At 32.7% G+C, this 27413-nt stretch overlaps 14 protein-coding genes across 14 annotated transcripts; 9 read left to right on the plus strand and 5 right to left on the minus strand. All coding sequences in view use genetic code 12, as the record gives it.

The window, feature by feature from the left end:
* Window positions 1–686: 686 nt before the first annotated feature.
* On the plus strand, window positions 687–2504 carry J8A68_004062 (uncharacterized protein; the record flags this gene model as incomplete). The annotated part of the gene is made up of 1 exon (XM_049407981.1): window positions 687–2504. One exon carries the CDS (start codon window positions 687–689, stop codon window positions 2502–2504), a length of 1818 nt encoding a protein of 605 aa, XP_049262647.1.
* Window positions 2505–2866: 362 nt separating this feature from the next.
* On the plus strand, window positions 2867–4522 carry TRM2 (Trm2p; the record flags this gene model as incomplete). Its single annotated transcript, XM_049407982.1, has 1 exon — window positions 2867–4522. The coding sequence occupies one exon, from the start codon at window positions 2867–2869 to the stop codon at window positions 4520–4522; it is 1656 nt and encodes a 551-aa protein (XP_049262648.1).
* Window positions 4523–5186: 664 nt separating this feature from the next.
* RPS21B (40S ribosomal protein eS21) lies at window positions 5187–5985 on the plus strand (the record flags this gene model as incomplete). The annotated part of the gene is made up of 2 exons (XM_049407983.1): window positions 5187–5210; window positions 5746–5985. 2 exons carry the CDS (start codon window positions 5187–5189, stop codon window positions 5983–5985), a joined length of 264 nt encoding a protein of 87 aa, XP_049262649.1.
* A 3029-nt stretch (window positions 5986–9014) lies between these two features.
* J8A68_004065 (glycogenin glucosyltransferase) lies at window positions 9015–11042 on the plus strand (the record flags this gene model as incomplete). Its single annotated transcript, XM_049407985.1, has 1 exon — window positions 9015–11042. The coding sequence occupies one exon, from the start codon at window positions 9015–9017 to the stop codon at window positions 11040–11042; it is 2028 nt and encodes a 675-aa protein (XP_049262650.1).
* A 1264-nt stretch (window positions 11043–12306) lies between these two features.
* TIF (translation initiation factor eIF4A) lies at window positions 12307–13500 on the plus strand (the record flags this gene model as incomplete). Its single annotated transcript, XM_049407986.1, has 1 exon — window positions 12307–13500. The coding sequence occupies one exon, from the start codon at window positions 12307–12309 to the stop codon at window positions 13498–13500; it is 1194 nt and encodes a 397-aa protein (XP_049262651.1).
* Window positions 13501–13773: 273 nt separating this feature from the next.
* J8A68_004067 (uncharacterized protein) lies at window positions 13774–14646 on the plus strand (the record flags this gene model as incomplete). The annotated part of the gene is made up of 1 exon (XM_049407987.1): window positions 13774–14646. The coding sequence occupies one exon, from the start codon at window positions 13774–13776 to the stop codon at window positions 14644–14646; it is 873 nt and encodes a 290-aa protein (XP_049262652.1).
* Window positions 14647–15409: 763 nt separating this feature from the next.
* Window positions 15410–15889, plus strand: DUT1 (bifunctional dITP/dUTP diphosphatase; the record flags this gene model as incomplete). The annotated part of the gene is made up of 1 exon (XM_049407988.1): window positions 15410–15889. The coding sequence occupies one exon, from the start codon at window positions 15410–15412 to the stop codon at window positions 15887–15889; it is 480 nt and encodes a 159-aa protein (XP_049262653.1).
* A 187-nt stretch (window positions 15890–16076) lies between these two features.
* Window positions 16077–16898, minus strand: MRS7 (Mrs7p; the record flags this gene model as incomplete). The annotated part of the gene is made up of 1 exon (XM_049407989.1): window positions 16077–16898. The coding sequence occupies one exon, from the start codon at window positions 16896–16898 to the stop codon at window positions 16077–16079; it is 822 nt and encodes a 273-aa protein (XP_049262654.1).
* Window positions 16899–16998: 100 nt separating this feature from the next.
* J8A68_004070 (uncharacterized protein) lies at window positions 16999–17538 on the minus strand (the record flags this gene model as incomplete). Its single annotated transcript, XM_049407990.1, has 1 exon — window positions 16999–17538. One exon carries the CDS (start codon window positions 17536–17538, stop codon window positions 16999–17001), a length of 540 nt encoding a protein of 179 aa, XP_049262655.1.
* A 1107-nt stretch (window positions 17539–18645) lies between these two features.
* J8A68_004071 (uncharacterized protein) lies at window positions 18646–19656 on the minus strand (the record flags this gene model as incomplete). Its single annotated transcript, XM_049407991.1, has 1 exon — window positions 18646–19656. One exon carries the CDS (start codon window positions 19654–19656, stop codon window positions 18646–18648), a length of 1011 nt encoding a protein of 336 aa, XP_049262656.1.
* A 209-nt stretch (window positions 19657–19865) lies between these two features.
* Window positions 19866–22054, plus strand: J8A68_004072 (uncharacterized protein; the record flags this gene model as incomplete). Its single annotated transcript, XM_049407992.1, has 2 exons — window positions 19866–21933; window positions 22002–22054. 2 exons carry the CDS (start codon window positions 19866–19868, stop codon window positions 22052–22054), a joined length of 2121 nt encoding a protein of 706 aa, XP_049262657.1.
* A 46-nt stretch (window positions 22055–22100) lies between these two features.
* On the minus strand, window positions 22101–23636 carry J8A68_004073 (uncharacterized protein; the record flags this gene model as incomplete). Its single annotated transcript, XM_049407993.1, has 1 exon — window positions 22101–23636. The coding sequence occupies one exon, from the start codon at window positions 23634–23636 to the stop codon at window positions 22101–22103; it is 1536 nt and encodes a 511-aa protein (XP_049262658.1).
* Window positions 23637–24929: 1293 nt separating this feature from the next.
* MED22 (Med22p) lies at window positions 24930–25345 on the plus strand (the record flags this gene model as incomplete). Its single annotated transcript, XM_049407994.1, has 2 exons — window positions 24930–24957; window positions 25023–25345. The coding sequence occupies 2 exons, from the start codon at window positions 24930–24932 to the stop codon at window positions 25343–25345; spliced, it is 351 nt and encodes a 116-aa protein (XP_049262659.1).
* Window positions 25346–25447: 102 nt separating this feature from the next.
* On the minus strand, window positions 25448–27061 carry CTA9 (Cta9p; the record flags this gene model as incomplete). The annotated part of the gene is made up of 1 exon (XM_049407996.1): window positions 25448–27061. The coding sequence occupies one exon, from the start codon at window positions 27059–27061 to the stop codon at window positions 25448–25450; it is 1614 nt and encodes a 537-aa protein (XP_049262660.1).
* Window positions 27062–27413: the final 352 nt, after the last annotated feature.

The following is a 27413-nucleotide window of genomic DNA, read 5'->3' on the forward strand; positions in this document are numbered from 1 at the left end:
ATAAGTAGAAAAAAACCAAACCATTCGTTCCGAATTTTATTAAGGTTGATTTTTTTAAACTTCGTAATTAACTGTCTTTACACATCCCCCCCTTCTCCTGTTTTCAGCTGACTGTCTATTGTTTACTACGAATATCATTTACATAATCAGACTAACATCAACTAAGTTTACTTCCAAATCAAATAAGAATAAAACGTGATTCTCTGTCTCGTTTGATTTTTAAATTCTTTTTTTCTGTTGTTGTTTGTCAAAATTTATTTCCCAACAATCCTATTTTACGTCAAAATAAAAAACAACAAAAACGGAGTTCATTACGTCAATACAATTAACAATCTATTCCCAATCAAAGTCTGCTTACGTTCTTTTAGAGAAAGTACATTGAATTATTACAACTCCGAGGTAAGAATTCTTGCCCCCGCCTCCCTATTTGATATGAATAAAGAAGAGTCGTTCAATTCTTTTACAAAAGTTTCGTCCCACATTTTAATTTAATCATTATTGTTATACAAGAAAAAAAGAGAGTCAACTTTAAGGAGTAAACTAGAGATCACATCAACTAACTGTCTTGTTTCTGAAAGTCGCTTTTCATTATAAGTTCTGCTTCCATTCCGGCATTTTAGTCATTCCCCCCCCTGTTTTATTATTAGCCTGTTTTTGTTTATATAAATTTAATCTTTACTTCCATCATGAATGACACATATAGCAATGCCCAAACAAACCAGGCCATATATTATAATCCTCCTACAACGACCACATCACGAACGAACCAATCTAACATAGCTAATGTCAACACTACAAATACTCCGGGTAATCAAGGTGCATTATCAAATCATGCCATTAGTGATATATATGCTCAAATAAATCTGCTACATAACCAATTTAATAATTATCAAGGCAATACCAATGAAAAGATAAATCAACTTAATATGAAGTTGAATTATATTAACGAATCAATTGAAACTTTAAAACGAAATTTTAATGATTTGTCACAACAAGTTCAATTTGTTTTACTGAGTGGAACACCCCAAACAAATACATATGGGAATTATAATAGTCAATTCAAAACTATTGAACTATTTACAAAGAGTCTAAATAAGTTAGGAAAAGATCTTGAAGAATTTTCAACAGCAGCCAATACATTACAACAACCCCAACTACAATCACAACATCATTTAAGTCTCCCTCAACAAAATATCAGAACCTCATCAACTAATACAAATGGATCAGGTAATGCTACACATGTTACTACAGGTGGCACCAGTGCTACGACTCAATTTGAAGACGAAGTAGACGAATTGAACCGTTCACAACTTTCAAAGGCACTTTCACTTCGATCACCAGCGCCCAATAATAATTCGACCCCGACATCGCCATTTATACCGAATAAGTTTAATTTTGATTTGAATTCATTTTCGTCTACACGAAATCCTGTAAATGGAGGGATTCTGCATCAGCAACCACAACAACAACCACAACATACTGGTACTCTTCAGCCAGGATTCCATGATCCTAAAGACCAGAACTTAAAGAAACGAAGGAAGAGGTTGAAGGATTCTTCCCCTCAACTCCAACATCAACAGCACCAACAGCAACAACAACAGCAACAACAACAACGTCACCATCAGCACCAACAACAACAACAGCGTCAACAACAGCAACAGCAACAACAGCAACAAGTCCAGTCACGTCAAGCACAAGCGCAAGCACTAGTTAGTGGAAGTCAAAATAATTCCCTTAACAACCCTTATATCCTTCCATTACCTAACTTGTTAAGTGAAGATCCCACCGCTACCAACAGCAAATCAAGCTCCGTTTCAGCTGCCCAATTCATCTCCAGTATGCCGCGCAGTAACGATCCTAACGCATTAATGACCTCAGCATTGAGACAACTGTCAAACCAAACGCGATCCTCATTTTTCGGAGATGATGACATTAGTCATAGTATAGATGCATTATCTGCTGGAACGGGCGCACCACCAACCAGCAATACATCGACTACAAATGCCAATGTTACTTCAAATAACACGGCTGCTTCGAATATGTCAGGTGCATCGGGTACGGATGGTGTTGAGCTGCCAGCTACTAGTACATCCAATGATGATAAACCTCCATCGAAAAGAAGTAAACATGATGGGTCAGAATCTCCTTCAAAGGGAAGATTATCACTTGATTCTTCAGACGTTCCCAAATTTAAAGTTGAAAGAAGTCTTAAAACAATTAGTGATATTTGGAAAGAATATGAATATGGATTGAAGGATAAACCTCCTTTGAAATTATTAGAAATCAAATATGGAACCAAATGGAGAAATGACACTGAATCAAGAACATTCTTGAGACGCAAGAAGATTTATGAAGCGATTGAAAATGGCAAGAATCAAGGATATACTGATGAACAAGTTATTCGAGAATTAGAAGAATATAGAAGCTATGAACATAAGGGTGCTATCAAGAAGAGACCATTACTGTGGTTAAATGCTAATATGCCAGTCAAGTTTGAAACTTAGAGTGTTGTTGTTGAGTGTTTTTGCAACCAATTAGAATTGAAGATTTTTGGCTTACTATGGTATCACGTGATTTTGATGATAAACGAAAAAAAAATTCAAGACTAAAAAAATATTGTTTACGAGATGAGCTTGTATGCTCATTCATTTTTTTGGTTGATTTTGTATAATTATTAATTCTGGCTATTAAAGAAAGAAAATCCTTCCCTTCATTTTATGATATTTATCAAACCTCAATAGCTTATTTATATAAAGAGGATAAATAAATCCAGAAGAGGAAAGGGAAATATATGAGATAGGATTTTGTTTTATTTTGTAATTTTAGTGTAACTTTAAATTTATATAATAATAATACTGTATTAAATATGACTGAAGTAGTAGCAGTTGAAGATAAGAAACGTCCAGGATCACCAACTAGAGTCCCACATCAACCAAAGAAGAAGATACATAGACGTAAATATAAAGCAAAAGAAGTCGATCCAACTGCCCCACTAGGAGTATTACAATATGAAATTAAGGAAATCTTACACGAACATAATTTATCAGAAGATGATATTTCCAATGATATGAAATATGTTTTGAATGATCCTGAAGCCGAAGCTCAATATCATCGAATTGTTGAAAATGTTAAAGTTATTTCATTACTTTCAAATGGTGATGGGATTGGACTTATACCTCATCCCAATCCCTTGAAAAAGTTCCAAGTTGTAATCATCCCATTTGGTATACCTGAAGACATAGGTACTATTAAAGTATTCAAGACCCATCCATTATATACTGAATCTGATTTATTATCAATCACAGCCGCATCACCAACCAGAAATGATTCATTAATAAACTGTAGATATTTTGGAAAATGTTCAGGATGTCAATATCAAAATATCGAATATGATACTCAATTAGAACTTAAAAAACAAACAATCATTAATGCATATAAACACTTTGCACCCAAATTATTATCAACAAAACAACTTCCGGCAATTTTGGAAACTCAACCATCTCCATTAAAATATTCTTATAGAACTAAATTAACTCCACATTTCAATGTTCCTTGGAGTAAGAAAGGAGAATTGGAATATAGACCAAATATAGGATTTGGTGCTAAGGGGAGACCTACTTGGAGAAAGGATGGGGATTTTGGTCCCGATGGATCAATTATGGATATTGAAGAATGTCCAATTGGGACTCGTATTATTAATCAAGGGATGAAAAATGAAAGAAAAAGATTTGAGCAAGAATTTAAGAAATATAAAAAAGGTGCAACTGTTTTATTGCGAGAGGATACCAAGGTTGGCAAACAGGGGGAGGAAGTCGAGATTGGAGAAGGATCAACTGATGAGAATGGAGTTGTATCTAAAATCGAAGTTGATGTTGAAGGGAGTGGGGAGAAATTGGTTAAGACATGTGTTACAAACACTAGACAGATTGTTCAAGAATATATCAACGGATATAAATTTGAATTTTCAGCGGGGGAATTCTTTCAAAATAATAATTCAATCTTACCTATTGTGACAAATTACGTTAAATCCAATTTATCGATTCCAAATTCCAAGCCAGATGAACCAAATTATTTAGTTGATGCATACTGTGGATCAGGATTATTTTCAATCACATGCTCAAGTAATGTTAGTAAAGTTATCGGGGTTGAAGTGTCGGCAGATTCAGTCAAATTTGCTGAACGTAATGCAAAATTAAACAATATCGAAAATGCCAAATTTATAGTCGGGAAAGCAGAAGAGATTTTTGCAAGTATAGATACACCATCCGATAGAACTTCGGTGATTTTGGATCCTCCCAGAAAAGGGTGTGATGAAGTTTTCTTGAATCAATTATCAACTTATCATCCAGCAAAAATCGTATATATTAGTTGTAATGTTCATTCTCAAGCTAGAGATGTCGAATGGTTTATTAATAATACCGAACATGGTAAAGATTACGTTGTTGAAAGCGTTAAAGGTTTTGACTTCTTCCCACAAACTCATCATGTTGAAAGTGTTGCCGTCTTGACATTAAAACAATAAGTAGTACTGTTCTTTTATAGAAAAAACATTATAGGTTAAGGTTTATATAGAAACTACTCAATCAATATAGCATTATAAAATATTATAAAATAAACAACTGATTTCATTATGTAAACAATAAAATATTTGAAATCTTACCTCTTCATACATTATGTATGTCATCCCCTGACATAGTCGTCAGACATTATAAGATCGTACTGCCAAAACCTCAACCCCTTCACAACTTATTTTTTTAGGTAGCGTAGTGTAAATAGTACTGAATATATTTCCACTTCGTTAAATTATGGTATAAGTTCCATATGTCCTAGGACGTTCAGAATGTTTGGGGTAGGTAAATCCTCGTGACACTCTTCACACTGTTTGCAATTGTCTTTGGACTTGTTGGCTGCAAAAAAAAAACAGTCTTCCATTAGGGCTGTAACCCTAATGTGAATTTTCGTGTCTATACCAAAACCATTTCCATGGTTTTCGCACTAAGAGCGAGCGAACACACAGTGTATTTCAATTTTTCTACTGTACATTTGATTTTGTATGGCCCTGCACATAATCAGCACATCAAAATTCATCTTCTGCGAGTTTGGTATAGGTGAAAATTTTAAAGAAAAAAAATTGTTGTTCTCTAAGTAGTTGTTACTTTCAACATATCAATAATAAACTAGACAAGATGGAAAACGATAAAGGTCAATTAGTATGTAACCCATCACCGTCCATGTGTTGAGTATAGTTGATTTGAGAGGAGATTATTGCCTCTCTTGCACCGGAGGTTTGTTCATAATTCAAATGTCAACCACTGCAATTACGACCAGTATAGAATGAGATAGTTACATGAGAAGAGCCTGAAATATAAGACGATATAAAGAGGGATCAATGATTTGTACATTATGTAGTGGAATAATATAAAAGAACCAACACTGTCACTAGGTTTTGAGATTATCAGAGATATTCAGAAAGATTTTGTTATTAGTAGTGAACCACAAGGCAAAAGATAACTATTGTGTTGACCTTAGCTGGGCATTACATGTGTCCTTTGCATTTAATTCCAGGAGTCACGAATAAAGGCTCTTTGTCAGATTTATAGTCCCAGATATTTTTGAAAAGTAAACAATCATGATTGACCAAGCAAATATGACAAACTCAGGTATTATGAGGGCATCTATCCTCCTTCAAACAACTAGTATTGACTACTATATCCAACGACATAATTACTAACAATTTATAACTAGGTTGAATTATACGTCCCAAGAAAGTGTTCTGCCACCAACAGAATCATCAAGGCCAAGGATCACGCTTCCGTTCAAATCAACGTTGCCAAGGTTGATGAAGAAGGTAGAGCTATTGCCGGTGACAATGTTACCTACGCTTTATGTGGTTACATCAGAGGTAGAGGTGAAGCTGACGATTCTTTAAACAGATTAGCTCAACAAGATGGTTTATTAAAGAACGTCTGGTCTTATTCTCGTTAAGCTAAAGAAACATGGTTTAAAAGGGTGATATAAAAATTTTAATAATATATTTCTTTTTCATGTTTGTGTATATTTAATGTCATATAAGAAAAAATAATTTTGATAATTGATAGAAGGAATTTAATTTGTAGAGAATCAAAGGACAATAAGGAAGTGTTTCGGGAGAATGATAAGAGAATATTTGAAAGCGATATGTGAAATCTTTTTATTGAAATTGTTCAATAGAGGATGATCTATTTGACATGACCGGGGTTGCCAGCGTTTGGGCCCCCCAAACGACGTAAAAGTAACCAGTAAACCTCTACTGAGTAAATATATTATGTTTGAGCTGTTTGTATGTAAACTACCGTGTGGTTGTGCAAAGCAACTCGATGTCTGTGGGTCTAATCGCTAAATTCGTCTCGATGTTCGGAAAGGCCAGTACATGTTCCACATGTTTTGTGTATATACACAGAATTATGAGCTAACTGTTGGACTCATCAAATTTCAACCTTTTAGTTAGTAGTTCTAGGGACGCTCATTGGGTCCTTTCCTACACATTACCAGTGATTTGTTGAATCATCAACATATCTTCAGAGAGTGGGCACAACATTCATTCCCATTCAATTGGCCAGGAAGTTGAGTATCTGACCCGAGAACCAATTACCCATTACTGACCGCATATTGCTTGCAATTGAAAGATCATTAAGCATTTTTGGGGCTCCCATTAGGTTCTTCTTTAATTGTATCAGATATTTAACTGTCACCTTGTATTTGGAACTCTTCAAGACGGAAAAACCCTCGAATTGGTTGCGCCATATAAGTAACCAAGTTCCGTTCTGGATCATGGCTTCGTCTGTGTCCTTCTCTACAAAAGAAGAATGCTTGCAAGATAATCCTTCTTATCTTTCTCTATCTTCGCCAAAGTATTTTTTTCTTTTCTTGGATGCCAAGACAGGGTACGAGCAGCATCACATTATGCAGAGAAGTTATTAATTGGTAATCTTCCTAAACCTCAGCCAGTGGTGTATGCTTTATGTGATATGTTCCTCTCGGGAGCTTGTTTATCCAGTTTATTTTAGTTTCCTTACCATTGACGTATAAACTACCTCTATTCGGGTTGGTTGGAAAATCCATACTTTGTTATTATGATGATTGAAAGACTGTAAACTATTGGATTTAAATCGTGCAATATACAGTGATTGTTAGTCAAAATATTGAGAACATTACGCCAATGACAGATATACATTGTTCTTTGAACTTGGTTCCGTTTATGAAACAATATTTTGTTGATACTGTTCACCATCTTGCTAATTTTTGCAACCAACATATTTTTTGCAACAAAAAGGTGTACGTGCGGCTTTGATGATTCTTTCTAAATTTGAACAAAGTTACCCGGAGAAAAAAATTAGTTTCACATTGTAATCTCGGCGAACAATTGAAAAAAAAAAAATTAAGGGGGTTGCAGTTGCAATCGTGGTACTGGTTTTTGTGGTGGTGGTGGTAAGTGGGTGGGAAGGTGTAAGTTATAGATTTTAAAATAACCGTTTTATTTTTAAATATTTTTGAAAACGTTGATGAAATTAGACTAATTGAATCTGAATAGAGTATTTCATCGTTTGTTGTTATTTTACAAGTAGTTACTCAATTGAACAATAAAGGGAGATATTTTAATGGTGAAAAGATTAGTACAGTATTTATAAATTCCATTGCGGAGTAGTAGAACATATAGAAGCACTTCCCATTAAAATTTTTTTGCGTGATTGGGCAATTGGGTATTTGAGTCAGTGGGTTATGTGTAAAGGGTGTTATTAAGCTATTAAGGTAGCCCGTTTTCTTCCGTTGAATATAGGCTAATAATCTTAATTTTTACGTAAGAAGTATAGAAAAAGAAGGTTTTTTTGCAATTGGCCATTGCCCCACCATGCATTATCTTTCCTTCTTTTTCTTTGGCACAGATTTGTTCCGTTCCATTGGTGGAAATTGGAGAGATCTCGTAATTGACGGTAATTTTCTAATGAGATCTACATGCATCTACAAATTGATTTGTTTACCTTTTTGATATCAGAGAGGCTATTGTTTTATAAGTTTTTAGGGAACTGTGTGTGGATGTGTATGTGTGTGTAATAATTATTTAAATCCAATTTTAAAATACAAGAGAGAATCAACGATTTGGTAGTACAAAGATTAATTAATAATGAAAAAATAAAATAAATAGCCAGTAAATCAGATAAAAAAAATATTTTATTATTAAGACCGTTTTTGGTAATTCCAAATCTTTTCCGAGACCAAAAAACAATGAACTTTTTTATTTAAGTTTTAAAATATTACAACAACAAAGAAACCTCATTCTTCTGATTTACAATTGTAATGTTTTGTTTTATTTCAAAACATACACACACATTCTACACTCCATCCTCAACATCACCATCTTAAAGACACATACAAACCCATCTATCAATTGCGTAGTATAAAAATACATATAATCTGTTCAATCTCAATTCTATTTCGTTCTGGAATTTTTTTTGGCTTTCTTTCTTTCCCCTTTTTTCCATATCAAACTGAATTGTTACAACAATAACAACAACAAACTTGTATGTGTGTGTGTGTGGTGTGGTTTAAAAAAATAATTTTAAAGTTTATTTAATTTTTCAAAAATCCACTTTCAATTATTTAAATTCAACCAGAATTCCTTCTCTTTCTTTTTTCAATTTAGATAACCATTTCATTCATTCATTTCCAATTAACTTCTGTTTTATAGCAAGTCATTCAATTCAGAAGAAATCAATTGGTATACAATTTATTGTCCTTCTTTTTTGTACAACACATAGAATTGCATTTTTAAAATTTAATTATTAATTAAATTTTTAGCTGCCAAAAAAAAAAAAAATTTAAAATAAATAAATAAATAAAAATACACATTTTACAGTAACCTCCCACCCCCCTCATCCATTTTGCTGAATTTTTTTACATTTTTCATAGATTTACAACCAAACTAACAACAGTTTACCACCCCATCCCCTCCAATTCCATAAACAAAAACAAGGATCATGACTAAGGCGGTGTTTACACTTTTATATAATCCAAGTTATCTTGCTGGTGCATTGGTATTAGGTTCAATTATTAAGAAATTGATTACTAAACATCAACAACAAGATGAAATTAAATTAGGAATATTAATTGACAAGAAAAATTTCACTAACCATCAATTAAGTTTATTATCCAGATATTATAATGATTTAATTGATGTTGATCCATTGGAATCAACAATTGTTGATAAATTACATTATGATTTAAAAAGACCAGAATTAGCCAAGACTTTCACTAAAGTTAAATTATGGTCATTACTTAAATATGAACAAATTTTATATTTAGATTCTGATACTTTACCAATTATACCAACTGGTTCTCAAGGTGATGTATTAGATTTATTAAAATTAAATTTCCCAAAATTTAAAATTTTAGCTGCTCCTGATTCTGGTTTCCCGGATATTTTTAATTCTGGTGTATTTGTTTTAAAACCAAATTTGAATGATTATACAAATTTAGAATCTTTAGTTCAAGAATCTGCAATTAATCCAAATGTTTCATTTGATGGTGCTGATCAAGGTTTATTAAATCAATATTTTAATACTCAACCAGATTGGGTCCAATCTTTATTGAAAAAAGGTGAATCTGAAGTTGAAGAATCAAATTATATTACTGATTCTAATTGGGTTAAAATTCCATTTTTGTATAATGTTACTCCAACAGCTCAATATGAATATTTACCTGCTTATAAACATTTCCAAACTTCTCCAGAATTTCCTGCTGAAGTTCCAACTAAAGCCCGTTTAGAAGAAGGTGATCAAGATCAAGATAAACATGATGAAGATGTTTTAAAAACTACCGTGGACACTTTAAATCGTTATCATTCTACTGCTGTTAGTTATATCAATTATTCCACGACTCAAGTTAAATTGGTTCATTTCATTGGTCCAATGAAACCTTGGAGATCTGCTACTTCAATTGGTGGTATTCATAAAGATTGGTGGAATGTTTGGATTGAACAATTTGGTGAAAAATCAATTCAAGAAATTGTTAGTCCTCCATTCAGTCAACAAATTCATGAATTACCAGAACAACAACAAGAACAGCCACATGTTGAAGAACATCATGTACCATTTGCAGAACAAGAACCTGAAGGTTATGTCGCTCCACCACAAGATCATTCCCAACCCGGATCGTTATTAGATCCAGCTAACTATCATCAATTTGAAAGTCATATTCAACCAAGTGTAGATGCTATGTGGGATCCAACTAAAGAAGCTCCACCAGTGCATGATCATTATCAACATGATGAAGAGAGAGGTAGACAATTTGAAGAAGGTATGAGATCGTTTACTAATGTTTGGGATCAAGCTTATGAAGAACCACAATATTTCCACCATCATGAAGAACAACCCCATCATTACGAAGAACCACAACATCATCACCATGAGGAACATCACCATCACGAAGAACATCATCACCATCACGAAGAACATCATCACCATCACGAAGAACCACAACATCATCATGAAGAATATCACCACCATGAAGAACCACAACATCACCACGAAGAACATCACCACCATGAAGAGCACCACCACCATGAAGAACCACAACACCATCATGAAGAATATCACCACCATGAAGAATATATCCCAGAACCAGCTGATCCATTACAAACCTATGGACATCATTACGTAGCCCCAGAAAGAGTGTTTGACACCAAATTCGACTATTTCCCCACCCATGTCTTACAACAATTAGATAAAGCCACATTCGATGAAACTGAAGCAACAACTCCTTCACGTGATTCTTCAAGTGGATTACCTACAAGTTTGAATTTCAATAGTGTTAATCAACAATTGGAAAGAGAGGGTGCTATAGATACGAGTGATTTCGAGGATGTTTATGATGAAGCTCAAGAAGGATTTGATGAAGATCGACCTGGTGAAGAGGAGGAAGAGGAAGAGGAGGATTTTGAGAATATTCCTAAGCTTTTCCCATGGGAATTTAGACCTTCTGTTAGGGCTGAAAGAGTCTTTGATTAGTGTGGTTGTGGTTGCTTTTTGTATTTTGATTTCGTTCGACGTCATTTTTTATATTCTATTTGTTTGTTTTTTGTTTTACATTCCGTTACCTTTTCACCAAACTCATCCACTTCACTTTTTTTTTAAGATGGGTTTTCAAGACGTTATTATAGAACTGTTTGGAAGAAGCATTTGAAGAAAGAGAGAGAGAAAGATTGAGTTTGCCCTTTTTTTTAGTTGTTTCCCTTCTCGCCGTAGTACTAGCACATACATTCATCTTTTTTATATGGTAAAATTTAGTTATTGTATAGTAAATTAGACTTTTTAATTTGATAATTTTTTATATGGTAAAATTTAGTTATTGTATAGTAAATTAGACTTTTTAATTTGATAATTTTTTATATGGTAAAATTTAGTTATTGTATAGTAAATTAGACTTTTTAATTTGATAATTTTTTATATGGTAAAATTTAGTTATTGTATAGTAAATTAGACTTTTTAATTTGATAATTTTTTATATGGTAAAATTTAGTTATTGTATAGTAAATTAGACTTTTTAATTTGATAATATATTTTTGTTACATGTAATTGCTGCGAAAAAAAAGACAAGTGATGGTTGCAACATTTCATTCGTAAGTAAGTTAATGTAAGTTTATGCTGCTAATTGAAACAGTACTTGAAATTTTAATGTAGGACCATCTGCAAAATGATTTAGAAGATTTAAGAGATAGTAGTGATTTTTAATCTAATAATAGATCGAAAGCATTTACACATTCTATGCAATTTGCTAGAAATTTTCTGCAAAATTTCCAATGAATATGATGTTGCTTGGGCAAAATAATCCCTAAATTTTATTTTTTTTGTACCGAGATTTTATTGTCTCAATTAAAGTTAGAAAGTGTTCAATTGATCTCTACAGAATCTAATAACACGTTTCCCTAATTGTTAATGTGTAAAATCAAACACAATTAGAGTTATAGTTCAGAAATTTTTGTGTATGAGAATGGAATACACGTGATCACAGATTACCCGGATTAAAAATAATTTGGTTACACAAAGGACCCAAAAAAATAAATTTCATTTGTATTGTTTTCTTTTTTTTTTTTAACGCTCTTCACAAAATTTTTCATTTTTTTGATGATGGATGTGTTAACTTAGTGTAAGCAAATAGCGAAGGAAAAAAAAAATTTTTTTTTGGAAGATCCCCTGGCAATTCGATTCTTCTTTCTTTCTTTTAGGTTTACTCAAATACATATATATATATAATATATAAACAAAGTTAATCATGGCTTCCGAAGGTATTACTGAAATTGATTCTAACTTAATTGAATCTAATTATGACAATGTTGTCTACAAATTCGATGACTTAAACTTAAAACCAAATATTGTTAGAGGTATTTTCGGTTACGGTTATGAAAGTCCATCTGCCATTCAACAAAGAGCCATTTTACCAATTACTGAAGGTAGAGATGTCTTAGCTCAAGCACAATCTGGTACTGGTAAAACTGCCACTTTCACCATTTCTGCTTTACAAAGAATTGATGAAAATCTTAAAGCAACTCAAGCTTTAATTTTAGCTCCAACTAGAGAATTAGCTTTACAAATTAAGAATGTTATTACTTCTATTGGTTTATACATGGATGTTACCGTCCATGCTTCTATTGGTGGTACTTCTATGGCTGATGATATTGAAGCTTTCAAGTCTGGTGTTCAAATTGTTGTTGGTACTCCAGGTAGAGTTTTCGATATGATTGAAAGAAGATTCTTCAAGACTGAAAATGTTAAGATGTTCATCTTGGATGAAGCCGATGAAATGTTAAGTTCTGGTTTCAAGGAACAAATTTATAACATTTTCCGTTTATTACCAGAAACTACTCAAGTTGTTTTATTATCTGCTACTATGCCACAAGATGTTTTAGAAGTTACTACCAAATTCATGAACAACCCAGTCAGAATCTTAGTTAAGAAAGATGAATTAACCTTGGAAGGTATTAAACAATTCTACGTCAATGTTGATGAAGAACAATTCAAATTCGATTGTTTAGTTGATTTATATGATTCTATTTCCGTTACTCAAGCTGTTATTTTCTGTAACACCAGATCTAAAGTTGAATTCTTAACCACCAAATTAAAGGAAGAAAATTTCACCGTTTCCGCCATTCATGCTGATTTACCACAATCCGACAGAGACACCATCATGAAGGAATTCAGATCTGGTTCTTCCAGAATCTTAATCTCTACTGATTTATTAGCTAGAGGTATTGATGTTCAACAAGTTTCTTTAGTTATCAACTACGATTTACCATCCAACAAAGAAAACTATATCCATAGAATTGGTAGAGGTGGTCGTTTCGGTAGAAAGGGTGTTGCCATCAACTTTGTTACCTCAAGAGATGTTGGTATGATGAGAGAGATTGAAAAATTCTACTCTACTCAAATTGACGAAATGCCAGCTGATATTGGTTCTTTATTCGCTTAAGCGAATTCATTTCATGAGAGGGGGGAAGAACTGGTCGCTTCTAACTTTCTGTTTGAAGGATAGAATTAGTACATGCGACCAGTTCTTCCTGTTATCTATTTGTTGTGTCGTATTTCATTTTCTTTTCTATATATAATTTATATACGTTTAACAAAAATCTTGTTTCTTAAACAATTTTTTTTTGGTTGCGCCTCCTTAGAATTTCATTTGATTATCACCGGAGGCAATTCTAGATAGAGAGAGGTAACCGACATGAGCTATGCACATACAACAATGCCAGGGGCATTTCCAACCCAATTCCCAGAAAACGACATATCTCCATCATGTCTGCAACAGCAACAACACCAACATCCAAATGGCAACATTGCCACTACGATCTTAGAACATGATGAAATTCACCGATTCTCTCAATCTAAATTCATAACTACAAAAACGAGATATCAACATAACATCCTATCCCAACTCACAACAATAGTCTACATACTATCAGGCTATCAAGCTATTAAATATTGTTATTCATCCGCTTTTTTACCATTAGCAATGAATGTCGTCTGTCAATTATTCTTACGGGTAAACATGATTGAACAATCAAATGATGCATTCGAATTACTTCGAAATACACTTTCCTCAAGATTGAATGAAGATGAATTACATCATTTCTATGAAAGTAAGACCCGATTATTCTGTCGAATCATATATACAAAAACAGTGATTAATATATTGTATCATATTGTGTTTGTGGGCTCTTGGTTATTTGAGATTATTAATTTAGGGATTTTGGATGAATTGGAACATGGGTCAGTATGGGCGATTTCATTTATAGGTGAGTCTGTACCTTCGGTGGAACCTATGGATGGATATACTACAAAAGTGATTACATTAGGATTACCACAATTGATATTTATTGATTTAATTGTGTTATTTATTGAATTGGTACAATTTCAATGTATTTATAAACAATCACCAATAGCACGACAAGGACATGATACTAATCAAGAAGAAGTGTTTTTGGTAAGACGTGAAGATGAAAGGGATAGCGGTGGTAACGTGGACGATAGTGTGGATATATCTGAAGAGATACCTAGTGTATTAAAAGTGCGGTTATTTGAATGCTTTGAACCAAGTGGATATTTGGATGATGTATGAAGAGGTTTTATAGATATTTGGAATAAATAGGGATAATTTAATTGGACTTAGTATGATCTTATGAGAGTTAGATTTAATTGATGCGATTGTGTAGATTGGTTGCCATTCTAAAGGATACAAGAGACAATAGAAGTTTCTTGATTACAACCTGAATCAACTGAAACTCTTTCCTTGAGACCTTCTCTCTCCCTCTCATAGTATCTAGATCTTCTAAATGCTTATTTTGGGTACCCAAGTACCTATCCTTGTGTGGCAATAATGTCAGTCTCTTTACACGATAGCCATATAAGTCAGACCAGATATCATATCTAAATAAACACCTGACATCGAATGTATTTATCAGACACCAAATGTGAAGTCTTTTGCAGCTAGTCTCATTAATGTGAGTAACGTTCTACTACAGAAAATGAGAGTGTTGTAACAATTAAATGATGTATAATTCTGAAGGATACACGAAATAACCAACCGAAACGCTGTTAGAGACTTATTAATCTTAATTCTCTATACTGGCAAGTACTAACCTATATGTCCATTTGATCAGTGAAACATTAATAATTGTACAGGCTATTGTGCTTTAAAAAAATCACATAATCAATTTTTTTGCAACACAATTCTCACTGGAAAAAGACGCGTCCCATGAGAGATCCATTTCATCACAATTTTTTTTTCGTGTTTTTTTCATTTCACCATTGCCATATCTATTCTTTTTACTTCATCATCCATACATATACCCTTCTAACACACACACACACACATATATACAATGACAACTGAAATGGAACAAATCATCAAAAAACAAAAACTCGCTTCCACAGCCTTAAAAGTCTTCTTACGTTCCCCCGCCGCCAAACTCCCAACTAAGGGATCTGCATTAGCTGCCGGCTATGACCTCTACGCATCCCAACCAGGTCTCATCCCCGCCAAAGGACAAGGTCTTATCGCTACTGATATTTCAATTATCGTTCCAGAAGGGACATATGGCCGTGTAGCCCCTAGATCGGGCTTAGCTGTCAAGAATGGGATTTCGACTGGTGCTGGTGTTATTGATGCTGATTATAGAGGAGAAGTTAAGGTTGTTTTGTTTAATCATAGTGATAAAGATTTTGAAGTTAAGGCTGGGGATAGAATTGCACAATTGGTTTTAGAAGTTATTGTGAATGCTGATATTGTTGAGATTGATGCTGATGAGTTGGATACTACTGAAAGAGGTGCTGGTGGATTTGGATCTACTGGTAAGAATTAAATAGATTGTGTAATTGTAATATAATAATAAATGTTGTAATAAATGTTATAATATAAAATATATAGTTTGAACTAAAAACATGAATAAATAAATAAAAATGCAAATTGAACTAAAAACATCAAACTACAAAAAAGGAAAATGCCAATAATTTAAATATAAATATCATCTAAAGTTCAGTCCAGTCTCTTTACTTTGACTTTACTTCTTCTTTTGATTCTGAGGATGATTCTGATGATGTCACAGGTACTTCTTCCAATTTAGGTGTTGTATGGCTAACTTCAGGAGCTTCAAGTTTCATACCATCAGTGGCAGTTTCTTCATATTCATCCAATTTAATATCATCTTTCAATTTTGTAACTGTATCTTTTTCTCTTTGATTTTCCTCTTCAATTAATTCCTCTTGTTCTTTCAAAATATTTAATTTCAATTTAGAATCATCAGATAAATCCAATTTAGCAACATTATAAACTTCATCAGGAATAGAACTTAATACTGCCAACAAGGCATCATAATAACTTTCAATACTATTACCTTTTTCACCATAAGTATAAGCACTTGATAAAATCAATAGAGTAGATGGAATTTTTTGTCTTAATCTTAAATCTAACCAAGTTTCTAAATCTTCTCTTAATCTACCAGGTGAAACATCACTAGTTTTAATTCCTCTTTGATTACAAGCTAATTGTAATTCAGGAATAGTTAAACTATCAACCCCTTCATAATCAATGGCTTTATCATCTTTAATAATCGTTAATAAACGATGCCTAATTTGATATCTTAAAATAGTATCAGTACCAAATGGTCTTAAACTCATATAATTTGCCATTGCTGCCAATTGAGGACGAGATAAATTATCCAAGACATGATCATTTTTAAATAATCTTGCAACTTGAATTAATTCATCTCGGGAAGGTTTTTTACCCATATAAATTGCATTAAAGAATGAAACAAATGCTTCTTTTTCTTGTTCAGTAATTTTTTTCAGTAATTTTAAACCCAGTTGAGCCATTGTTTGTTTAATATATTCAGAAGCTGATTTTCTGGCTTTTTTCAATTTTAATTTCTTCTTTTGTCTATCACTACTGGTTTCATAAGTTGATGGTAATAAATTAGGGAATAATTTTAATGNGTCTATCACTACTGGTTTCATAAGTTGATGGTAATAAATTAGGGAATAATTTTAAAGCAATTGGTAATAATAATTCAGCAAATGGAATTAAAATAAACATTGAAAATGGTACTAATCTCATAACATCAACAATTGTTCTTTGTAATTGATTTGATTCACGACGTGATAATTCATAGCCGGCCATTAATTTTAATAATAATTTTGTTGATACTTTAATTTCATATCCTAATAATTTTGTACCAGCCCAATAATGATTGACTTCATGTTTTACTTTTTCCCAAATACTTAGTTTAGGTTCTTCATCTTTAACAATGACTTCAGTACCTTTTAATGGGGGATGTTTTTCACCTTTTGTTGTTGTGGTGGGAGTGGTGGTAGGAGGAGTTAGTGTTGGTTTATTAGATTGATGTCTAATAAATGATTTAATTAATGGATAATTTACAGTATTTGAATTAAGATTATTATGTAAATTAGGTGTTAAAGGATATCTTACAGTAGAAGTTACTGAAGCTTTAATCATTAGACTTCTTATTGTTGTATGTTGTACTATTATTTCATTGGAAAATCGACCAATAGATCTTTGTAATAATACCGGGGAAATCATATTTTCTTTAGGATGAACAAGAAGATGGCAAAAAAGCAAGTAAATTCAAATAAATAGTTTTGAAATATATATCAAATAGTAGTTGGTTGATGATAATAAGTCTATAAAATGTAAAATATCAATTGTAAGTTTCAATGGGATATGCCTTAATAAAAAAAATGTACTTTGAACTTATATATATTTGCTATTCTCCAATGATAGGGAAAAGAAAGTGTAAAGTATGGGCAATTGAAAAAAAAAAAAATTTCAGATGGATTGTAAAGAGAGAATGGGAGAGAATGAAAAAAAAAAGGAGCAGAGTATTAAAATTATTATTTTTTACTCCGAAGATTTGTTTATGCAGGAAAAACCGGATTATCCATATATTGGCTTCCCGGCACTTCAACCAACCAGCATATTGCTATATGTACCGTATGGAACCAACGGGAATTGAGTTGACGAGGTGTCACTAAGGACCTTACGAGTATTTATGGATTGTAGTACAAAATTTAATCTCTATAGTATGATTTTAATCAACTCCGAGACTACTTTCTGGAATAGTGAATATCCTACTTATAATATCTATTATTCAAGTACTATGATCTGTAATTCTCGGAGTATAGGCGCATCCCGACACGTAAAGAAGCTGACTGCTTTACAAAAATAAATTTGCCACCTTTGTTGTTTCATGTTTGACATTTTTTTGTGTCCCCTTATCCTCGGCTAAATAGAATTACATATTCTATTTTTCTCTGACTCTACTGTAGACTTGAACAGGAAGTGGAGGCGCCAGACATCGATAACTCTTGCCCTACAAACAGTCACTATCAATAGGTCTTGTTTTCTTTATGGATGTCACTGATTAGAAACTGTTAGAATAGGAAGAAGAGTAACTACATATACAATGACGACTGCCTATTCTCTCTGAAGCATCTGTTGAAATCCCCATCAACTTTGCAACTAACAGATCTAATCACTTTTTACAATCAAATTTACCTTTTTCTAAAACACTATCTACTATATATAAAATGATCAAACTATAAATTATTCTTCTGGTTCTAAGCTTTGAATTTTACCTTGATTCTTAGATTCACCACTAAGACCAACTATAACAATCTTATCAATAATAGTATGATAATCATCATCATCACCTTCAAAAAAGATATTTAAATTTTGAACATTTTGAAATCTAACAAATTTAAATTTAGCTTCAATCCATTTACCATTAACAAGATCTTCATCATCATCATCTACATCAATTTTTTGTTCATGAGGAGAATTTGAATCTGCAGCATCATCGAATGATAAAATAGTTTGAGAATTTGGCCATACTTTAATAATATTAGGTAATTGGCTTTCAGAACTTAAATCCTCTTCATCAACTACTAAATCTTCATTAATTAATTTCTCTTGTTTTCTTATCTTAATTAATACTGAATAAATCTTACAAATGTTTAAAAATGGAATGAAAAATAACAATTGTGAATCAGCATCTGACCAAACTGTACTTCTATCTTCATTTGCATCATCCAATTTAAACAAATCTTGTACCTCTTTATCTTGATATAATGGAATCACATTTAATGCTTCAAATCTTTGAAAATCAATCGAAGAATTCAAAATTTCAAACCCCTTTGGAATAAAATCTTTAACTTCTTTTTCAACCCCACTTAAAACAACCGAACCAGAAGCATTCCCACTTCTAGCCTTAACACTAGAATCAACACTAGCTTTAACATTCAAACTATCCAAAGCATTCGTAACCCCATGAACATCAGCTCCACGTATACGAGAAATTTCTTTCCCTTGTTCAAAAAAGATAAATGTAGGAACAGCTGTCACTTGATATTTGGTAGCTAAATCTTTTTGAGTATCTAAATCAACTCGACATATTTCAATCTTATCATATTTACCACTGGAATATAATTGATCAATTACTGGTTTGATAGCTTGACAAGGACCACACCATGATGCGGTAAAATTGGCCATAAGATACTTATTGGCAGATAAGTAGTTTTGGAAATCGTTTGATGAATTTACGAACTGAACTGACATCTTCTTAGTTGCTTGGCTTTCGATGATTAGTTGTTCAAAACCTATAATGATTGATGGATATTGAATTTAAATGGCGTTGGTGGTGGTGGTACCTTTTTAAGCACAGGCGAAAAAAAAGTTGAATCAAATTACATCACTTGTATTTAATTACTCACTGCCACATTAACCTTCAACAAAATTAGTAAGGTTTGTAAGGATATCCAACCAACATGTCACAACTCAGCTCACCAACTGAGAAGAGAGTAAAATCAAACACAATATCACGACTATCACTGCTTAGACTATCTAAATCCGCAGCGCCCCCTTCATCATCATCAAACCTTCTAGACCCCAACACTCCCATATCAACAAAAATACCACCAAAAAGAACTAAAGATGATACCAATACTTCACAATATCAAGACATCAAACCCAGAACGAAACATTCTGCATTTGAATTAGATATAACAGTAGACGATGTAACCAAACAACATCAGCAACAACAACGCCAACAGCTACTAGCACCACCAATGGAGGACAGCCCAGTTGAAAACGGGGTCTCGAAACATGATTTAAGAAAAGCAGGAGAATTAGCTTCATTATTCCTAGATACCCGAAACATCCTCCGGGCTGACTGTAATATAATCGACCCATTAGCCAACACTGCCTCCCCAGACTCACCTACATCCCCAAAACTTGGCAATGGCAATACTCATAAAGGAATCTCCATATCCCGAAGCACCCAATTCCGTGCAGAAAAAGTAAAGGCAATGCTAGGGATGAAATATATGTATATCGAACGAATCTACGAATGGCGACTCGCCCACAGTGGAGAACAAAACCGAAATGAACATCCAGGAGTAGAAGGTGTATATAATCCATTACAAATTATTCGAAATCGGAAAATTAGGGCTAAGCATGGAGAATTCCCCAATCCATTACCTGCATCAATTCCATTAGCATGTAATGTATTCAGTCGTCGGAATCGCGATCCAAGACTTCAATCGAAAAACAGCACCAAGCGACCATGGAGGATGATTTGGGCGGTGGAATTGGATGAGTTTGTTGGTGATCCAAGATGGAGAGCTCATCATTGGCATGAATTAAGGAATTCGAGGGGGGAATTGTGGTTTCCTCCTCCAGGGGGAGGAAATAAGTCGAAGAAATTAACTAAAAGATTGCATGATAAATTATTCGATAGTAATAATAATAATAATTCCGGAGTTTCATCATTATCATCGGATGAAGATCAAGGAAGCCTGATAAAGCGTCCACTACATACCCGAAGTCGATCTGCAGGGACGACGACTTCTGATTCAGATATTCATCTAATCAAGATCTCGAGATCGAAATCTCCATCCAAGAAGAAGAAATTACGTCACAAAATGAAGAAATTATATCAGGGGACTAGTAGTACAGGGGGTGGGGGGAATAGTAGTAGCAGTGGCAATAGTGAAAACAATCCCAATTCATCCACATCTTCGAATGTGTTTAATGACGAACAATCGACTACTGATCAACAAGTAAATTCAGATGGAGTTGATCAGTTGAGTACACAAATGTTTAAACGAGTGAATCTTTCTCATGACACTGAAAGCATGGATAATGAAGATAGTGATAATGGACAACAACAAGATATTAATGATATGGCTTCTGTGCATATTGTGCCTACTATTATGGTTGACCCAGTGGCTTCGCCATCACAACAGGTCGATCATTCCATCCAGGATGTTGAGTTCGTTTCGACCCAAAAACGGGCGAGTGAGATAGAACAAGCGTCATCACCTGAAGAAGGCGAGGACAACACGGGAGAAGGAGAGGAAGAGAATGGAGAGGTTGTTAGTGGTGAAGAAGATGAAATCTCCCCCGAGCATTGTCGACTCATGATTGATCAAAATGAACAAGATTTCTCAGAAATTTATACCAATCTCCAAGACGTCAATCATTCAATTATCCTTCATCGGAATTTCTTGATGTATATATATCCAATCTATCTCGAATTAGTCCAACATAAAGTCGATGATATTACCCATAAACGAATCTATGAAATTTTTGATCAAATGTCAAATATCAATGAGGATCAATTACCGGTATATGAAGAATTATATCGGGGTTTTTTGGATGAGATAAAATCGGTGATCCATATGGTTAATGACAATTATTCCGTCAAGATCGATACGTTGTTAAGTTCGAGTGATCGGGCCATTAGTGAGATCAATGCGTTATTATCATTAGAATTAAGAAAAGTTACAGAAAGATTAGATATTCTTGATTCATCCGTGCATTCGAAAAATATCCGTCCGGCAGATTTAAAAATGAATCTTAATGAAGGGAGAAATTACAAGATTTTGTATTTTTGTATTGAGAATCTAATTATAATATTATTGAGATCGATTTGGGTGATTGTGAATATATATAAAGGAACGACATTTGTGTTGAAGGTATTGTTTGGGTTTGTATGGGCATTAATTTCTTAGGTTATTTAATTCAATTAATATTTTGTTTGCATTTATGAAATAATCATAACTTGAATTAGGTTGGAAACTTGTTAAGGAATCAGTAGTTGAATTTTTTGATCTAATTGATCTTAATGATTTCTTATGTAATAATTTTTTGGTTAATTCAACTAATTTTCTTTCATTTTCCGTAGTGTATGAATCCTCATCAAGGAGATTTACCCATTCTTCATCTTCATCCTGTTCATCTCCAGGAGTTAAATCAACTTCTAAATCATTTGGAACATAATGATCACCAGTATCAATCATTACCCCGACAATTTGTTGACTAATATCTTGATTCTTGAATAATTGTTTCAATAAGCTTAATTTATATTCATAATCTGAATTTGAAACTCGTTCAATATCCAAAACAATCTTGACAATTTTGTTTTTTAAATTCTTATAACCATTAATTTGCGCAATAAATTTAACAATCTCATCCAAGGTGATCTTTTCATTTATAGGTAAAATGACAAAAGTATCTTGATTCCCAGTTGTACCCACAACAGCAACAGTACCTGATTTAGTTATCGACAAAAATTGATGAGGTTGAGAAGTGGCATAAATTGAATCCAACGCACTAGTTAATTTATGATCAAACATATCCTCATCAAACCCAGGATTAAAACCCACAGAACAAGATAATCCAGAAGCTAATTCACGATGTAATTGACATTCCATTAAGGTAGGACCTACTAATCCCATTGTGAATAAATCAGAAAGATATTGTGGGGTTAATGTATCGGAGATTTCAGCGACTAAAGGGACTTGTTCGGCTAATTCACAAAGTAATGAACGACATTGAGGAATACCTTGAGCTATTTCATATGTCATGATTGAAGAGGGGTTACTGGTGGTTGATCCATATTCATGATTGTATTTGGTTAAGTTTGATCTGAGGGATAATAATAAATTAGGTAATGTAGATTGATCTTGATAGATTGATTTTATATCTTCTGGAAGAAATTCATTAGGAATTGATTGGAAAGTTTTCCCAGTTTTCATCCCGAGATATTGAGCACATGCTTTTATTTGATTCTTATCTTTTATATATTTTGGACCAGCAATTACCAAAAGGGGATTTTTATTACTATTGTCATTATTAAGAAGATCCGCAATTTGAGATCTTTCATGTAAGATCTTTTGTTGGACTAAGTCAGATACTGGGTATAAGACATTTTGAATAACTTCTGGTTGAGGAATAGATATATGACCTTTGACATTTAAACATAATCCTGAAGTTATATTACTATTATTATAACTACTAGATCTAGATAATTGGCGACTATTATTTGATAATGATGCTGAATAATCCCATTTAGGACCTGTTTTAATACCTGAAGTTAAAGAAGAAATTGATTCTTGAAGTGTTTCTGATTCTTCTGAGTCGGTTGTAATAGTACTTGCAAGAATACTGTTAACAGTGGAAGTAATTTCCATTGTTGAATCAGGCAGATCAATTTTTTTTATTGTATTTGGAGATATTGGTTGCGAATGAATCATTTTGTTTGATTATAACTGAATTGGAATAGAAATTCTTTAGTTAGTTTGATAATTGATGAGTATGAGTCAGATGTATTCTAAGGAATAAGCGAATAGTCTTAAAATGGAATATAAATGGATGTAGTGGTGGAAGTAAAAAGAAGTGTGTAATAAATTGGTTATGAATATTTCAATGAGATATTTAAATAAAGTATGCGAAAGAAAAAAGGAATGTTAAAAAAGATGAGTCAAAAAAATAAAAATAAAAAAAAGTTTAAACGGCATAATTTACAAGCAAGAAAAAAACCGTTGCAAATTCAAATTCAAAAAACAAAGAGAGAGAGATATTTTTTTCTTATTGTTTTATTTTACATGTAAATATTTTATTTTAATGTTGCAATTTTTTCTCGGTAATTAATTCTCTTTTAGGACTCAGACAATCTTCTTAATCTTTTAATTATATAATTCAACCTTTTGGGAGTAACTATGATTCACCAAAACTAGTATGATACTTGTCAACCCTAATTTGATTGGCATATAGAGTCATAAGTGACGATCAGAAGATATAATCTTCCATCTTTTGTAATAAAAAATATGCATGATCTACAGCAGCAGATAGCACTTAGATTCTTTTTGTTATCTGTTTCAGATAATCAAAATTTCTTGATTAGGGATTCTCAATGAAGTGAAATTTAATCAACAAAGAATGACCTATCCATTTTAACTACTACTGTTATCTATTCTTACATAATATGAATTATCATATTTAATAAACCTTTTGTATTTCACACACTCTCTCTTTACCTCTTCTGAAAACCAAACTGTAGAAAGATGCATATTGAAATTCTCAGCCAATATCCAAGAAAATATACCAAATAACTTGAGAGCCCCCCACAACACTCCAATTCTTATAAACGAGAACTTCTTATGACATAAATTTAAAGGCACAAAATGATTAGGAACCTAGGCTCAGGCACGGATTCCATTTGGTCAAAATAATCGACCAACGAATTGTAATTGCTACAGGATTTATTTAATACCAAACTCATTCTAATTGAAGCTGTTCGACACTAACTAGTGTTCTTCTTTGACTCCAATACACTAACGAAAATAATAAGAACTAAAAAGCGTGTCATAATCTTTATCTATTCCTATCCCCATTATTTACTTTTGCAACTCCCAATTCGTGTTTCTTAAGTCGTGTACACGTGCTCAAAAAATGCCATGTTAAGAATATTTCTTTGTTGCCTGTATATTCTTCACTGTGTATTGTTTTGCTACAGTAAACAACTCCTATCCTCTCGATATTCATCAATGCAGCCAAAATCAATAGCTTTATTGCGTATGTATCTTCAATATGATTAGAAATACTTACACCAATAGGAAATACTAACGGTTTCCCTTTAGAAAAAATCGATTCAATAGTTGAACAATTACTTCAAAAATTCCAAGATATATTCGAAGTATCAATCAATGAAGATAAACCAAAAGAACTCCTATCAGTTGAATCACTAACGATAGAATCAGATGCTATTCATATAATAAGACTATGTGAAGATTTATTATCAATTTCAAGAAGTTTAAAGGAAACGTGGTGTTTGGGGACTTTGAAAGTCACATCTACAAATGATTCAAAATGGCAACAAGGAGAAATAGATCATATATTTAATCAATTTAATGTATTGACAGATAGAATTGCACAATTTGAATCTAAGAAGACATCGATATAGAATTTATTATTATTTCAAAAAAATTGTTCATTAATTCATATACACATATTCACTTGACAAATAATTCATGAGAGATGCTCAAAGAAAAACTACGCTCCTAGCCTAAGCAGTCCTGAAAGGACTTCCTGACCTACTGTTTAGACGACTACCCACCCTACTTGGTCTCCTACTATTAGCTAGACGTCCAGGAGGAGCTGGAGGAACTGGTTCCTCCATCTTTTCTTCAAACAAATGAACATATTTCTGGACTTTTCCAACTCTAATGAATTTAAATTTCTTATCACGTTTAATATACGAAGGAACATCATTTGATTTAAATGCATATTCCAACCCTTCATCTGTATTCAACATGAAAATTGACGAAGTTGAAGACATCCTTGATACGGACTTCATTTTTCTTGGCGATACAAATGACAGTTGTCGAGATATAGTTATAATTCCATCATCCTCTTCTTCTTGTTCTTTATTAGTCCTGCTTGTAAGAACGGTAGGTTTTAATTGTACTGGAGGTTGTAATATATTATCTGGAGAAGAATAGTCTGGATTGTCACTAGTTTTTGGCGATTCAAATTCATTTTCATTTTCACATTCAACTTCCACTAAATCGTCTAAATGGAAACTAGATGAACTAGTATTTGGGTCAAGATCTAATACCCTTGGCGCTTCTGTTACTTCTTCTGTCTTTGCTGTATCTTCATTCAATTGTTCACGCCTACTATTCAATCTAAGAGGACGCAAGAAACTCATATCATCTTGAACGGTAGTTGGCGGTTCTTCATCCTTAATTTCATCTTGGATATCATCTTCTTCATTATGTCGAAGATTTTCAATGTCTAATAGAAAATCAGGACTCTTTTGTTTTGATAATTCATCATTTGAAGATGTTTTTGCCAGATAATCAATACTGCTATCAATAGACACTTGTCCTGATGATATATCCCCATTTACAAGTGATAAGGTTTTATTATTAAGTGATTCTTGAGTTAATAAATCTAGACAATTTGTTGTCGTGATTGATCCTAAAGATTCCCCCGTGCCTGACTTATCATAAACTTCTTCATTTTCACTATTATTTAATGTCGAGTCATTAATTTCAATAAAGCTATTATAAATCATATCTTCCTTTGGTGGAACTTGGGCCTGAAGTATAGGAGTTGCCAATTCATTTGAATGTATTGAAAACAATACACAAGCTCTGATATATGATATTATTTCGTTCAACAAATTATCATCACATAATATTAAAAGTCCTAAATTTTCATCTTTTAAAAAATCAACAGTAACATCTTGTAATTCTTTATCAAAGGCAAAATCCAATAATTTTAAAGTTATATTCACAATAAATACTTCTTCTGAACATAATATTTGATTATCAATTCCAAAATTATCAACAACATTTGGTGGTTTCATTATTCGTGATATGAAATCTGAAGTATGCAGACATGAATTATATTTAGCTATTGATATTAGATTCTCTTTAAGTAAATCAGATGGTTTTATATTTGAATTTCTTAATAATAATGAATTTAAAGCTGTATTTATATTGAATTCAATATCGGATCCGAGAAAGATTATTGAATGTTCATTATCATGATGGGGTAAATATCGTGTTTTAACAATCTGGTGGATTTGTGCCGGTATATCTGATGAGAATACGAAGTTTGGTTTATAAGGATCATTATTCAAATGCTTCTTTAGTAGATTGGATGGCATCATAATAATAAGTACAAATCACTTTGTTTGTTCTGTGAATACCAAAAATTCGGGTGTGTGTGTGTATGCGCCGTATGATACTATATCTAACAGAAACTTTTGCTAATCAAAATGGAACGTAAAAGACGACGATGGAAATGGATTCTCGGTTTGTTTCGGGATACTCCTTAAATTTCAGATAGACTCCTATTGTGTGTAATTACAAAGTGATTAATTGAATTGTGTAGTAAATTAACTTTAAAAAAAAATCCTCACTTTTTACTGAATCAACCGAAAAAGTAAACATTTGGTATAAACTGTAAAAGCTTTATTTGTTTTGCTTTTGTTTTACAGGTTATGGTAACCCGCAATATCT

This window comes from Hemisphaericaspora subhashii (genome assembly GCF_019202705.1).
Source record: "Hemisphaericaspora subhashii strain CBS 10753 chromosome Unknown scaffold27, whole genome shotgun sequence".
Classification (NCBI taxonomy): Eukaryota; Fungi; Ascomycota; class Pichiomycetes; order Serinales; family Debaryomycetaceae; genus Hemisphaericaspora; species Hemisphaericaspora subhashii.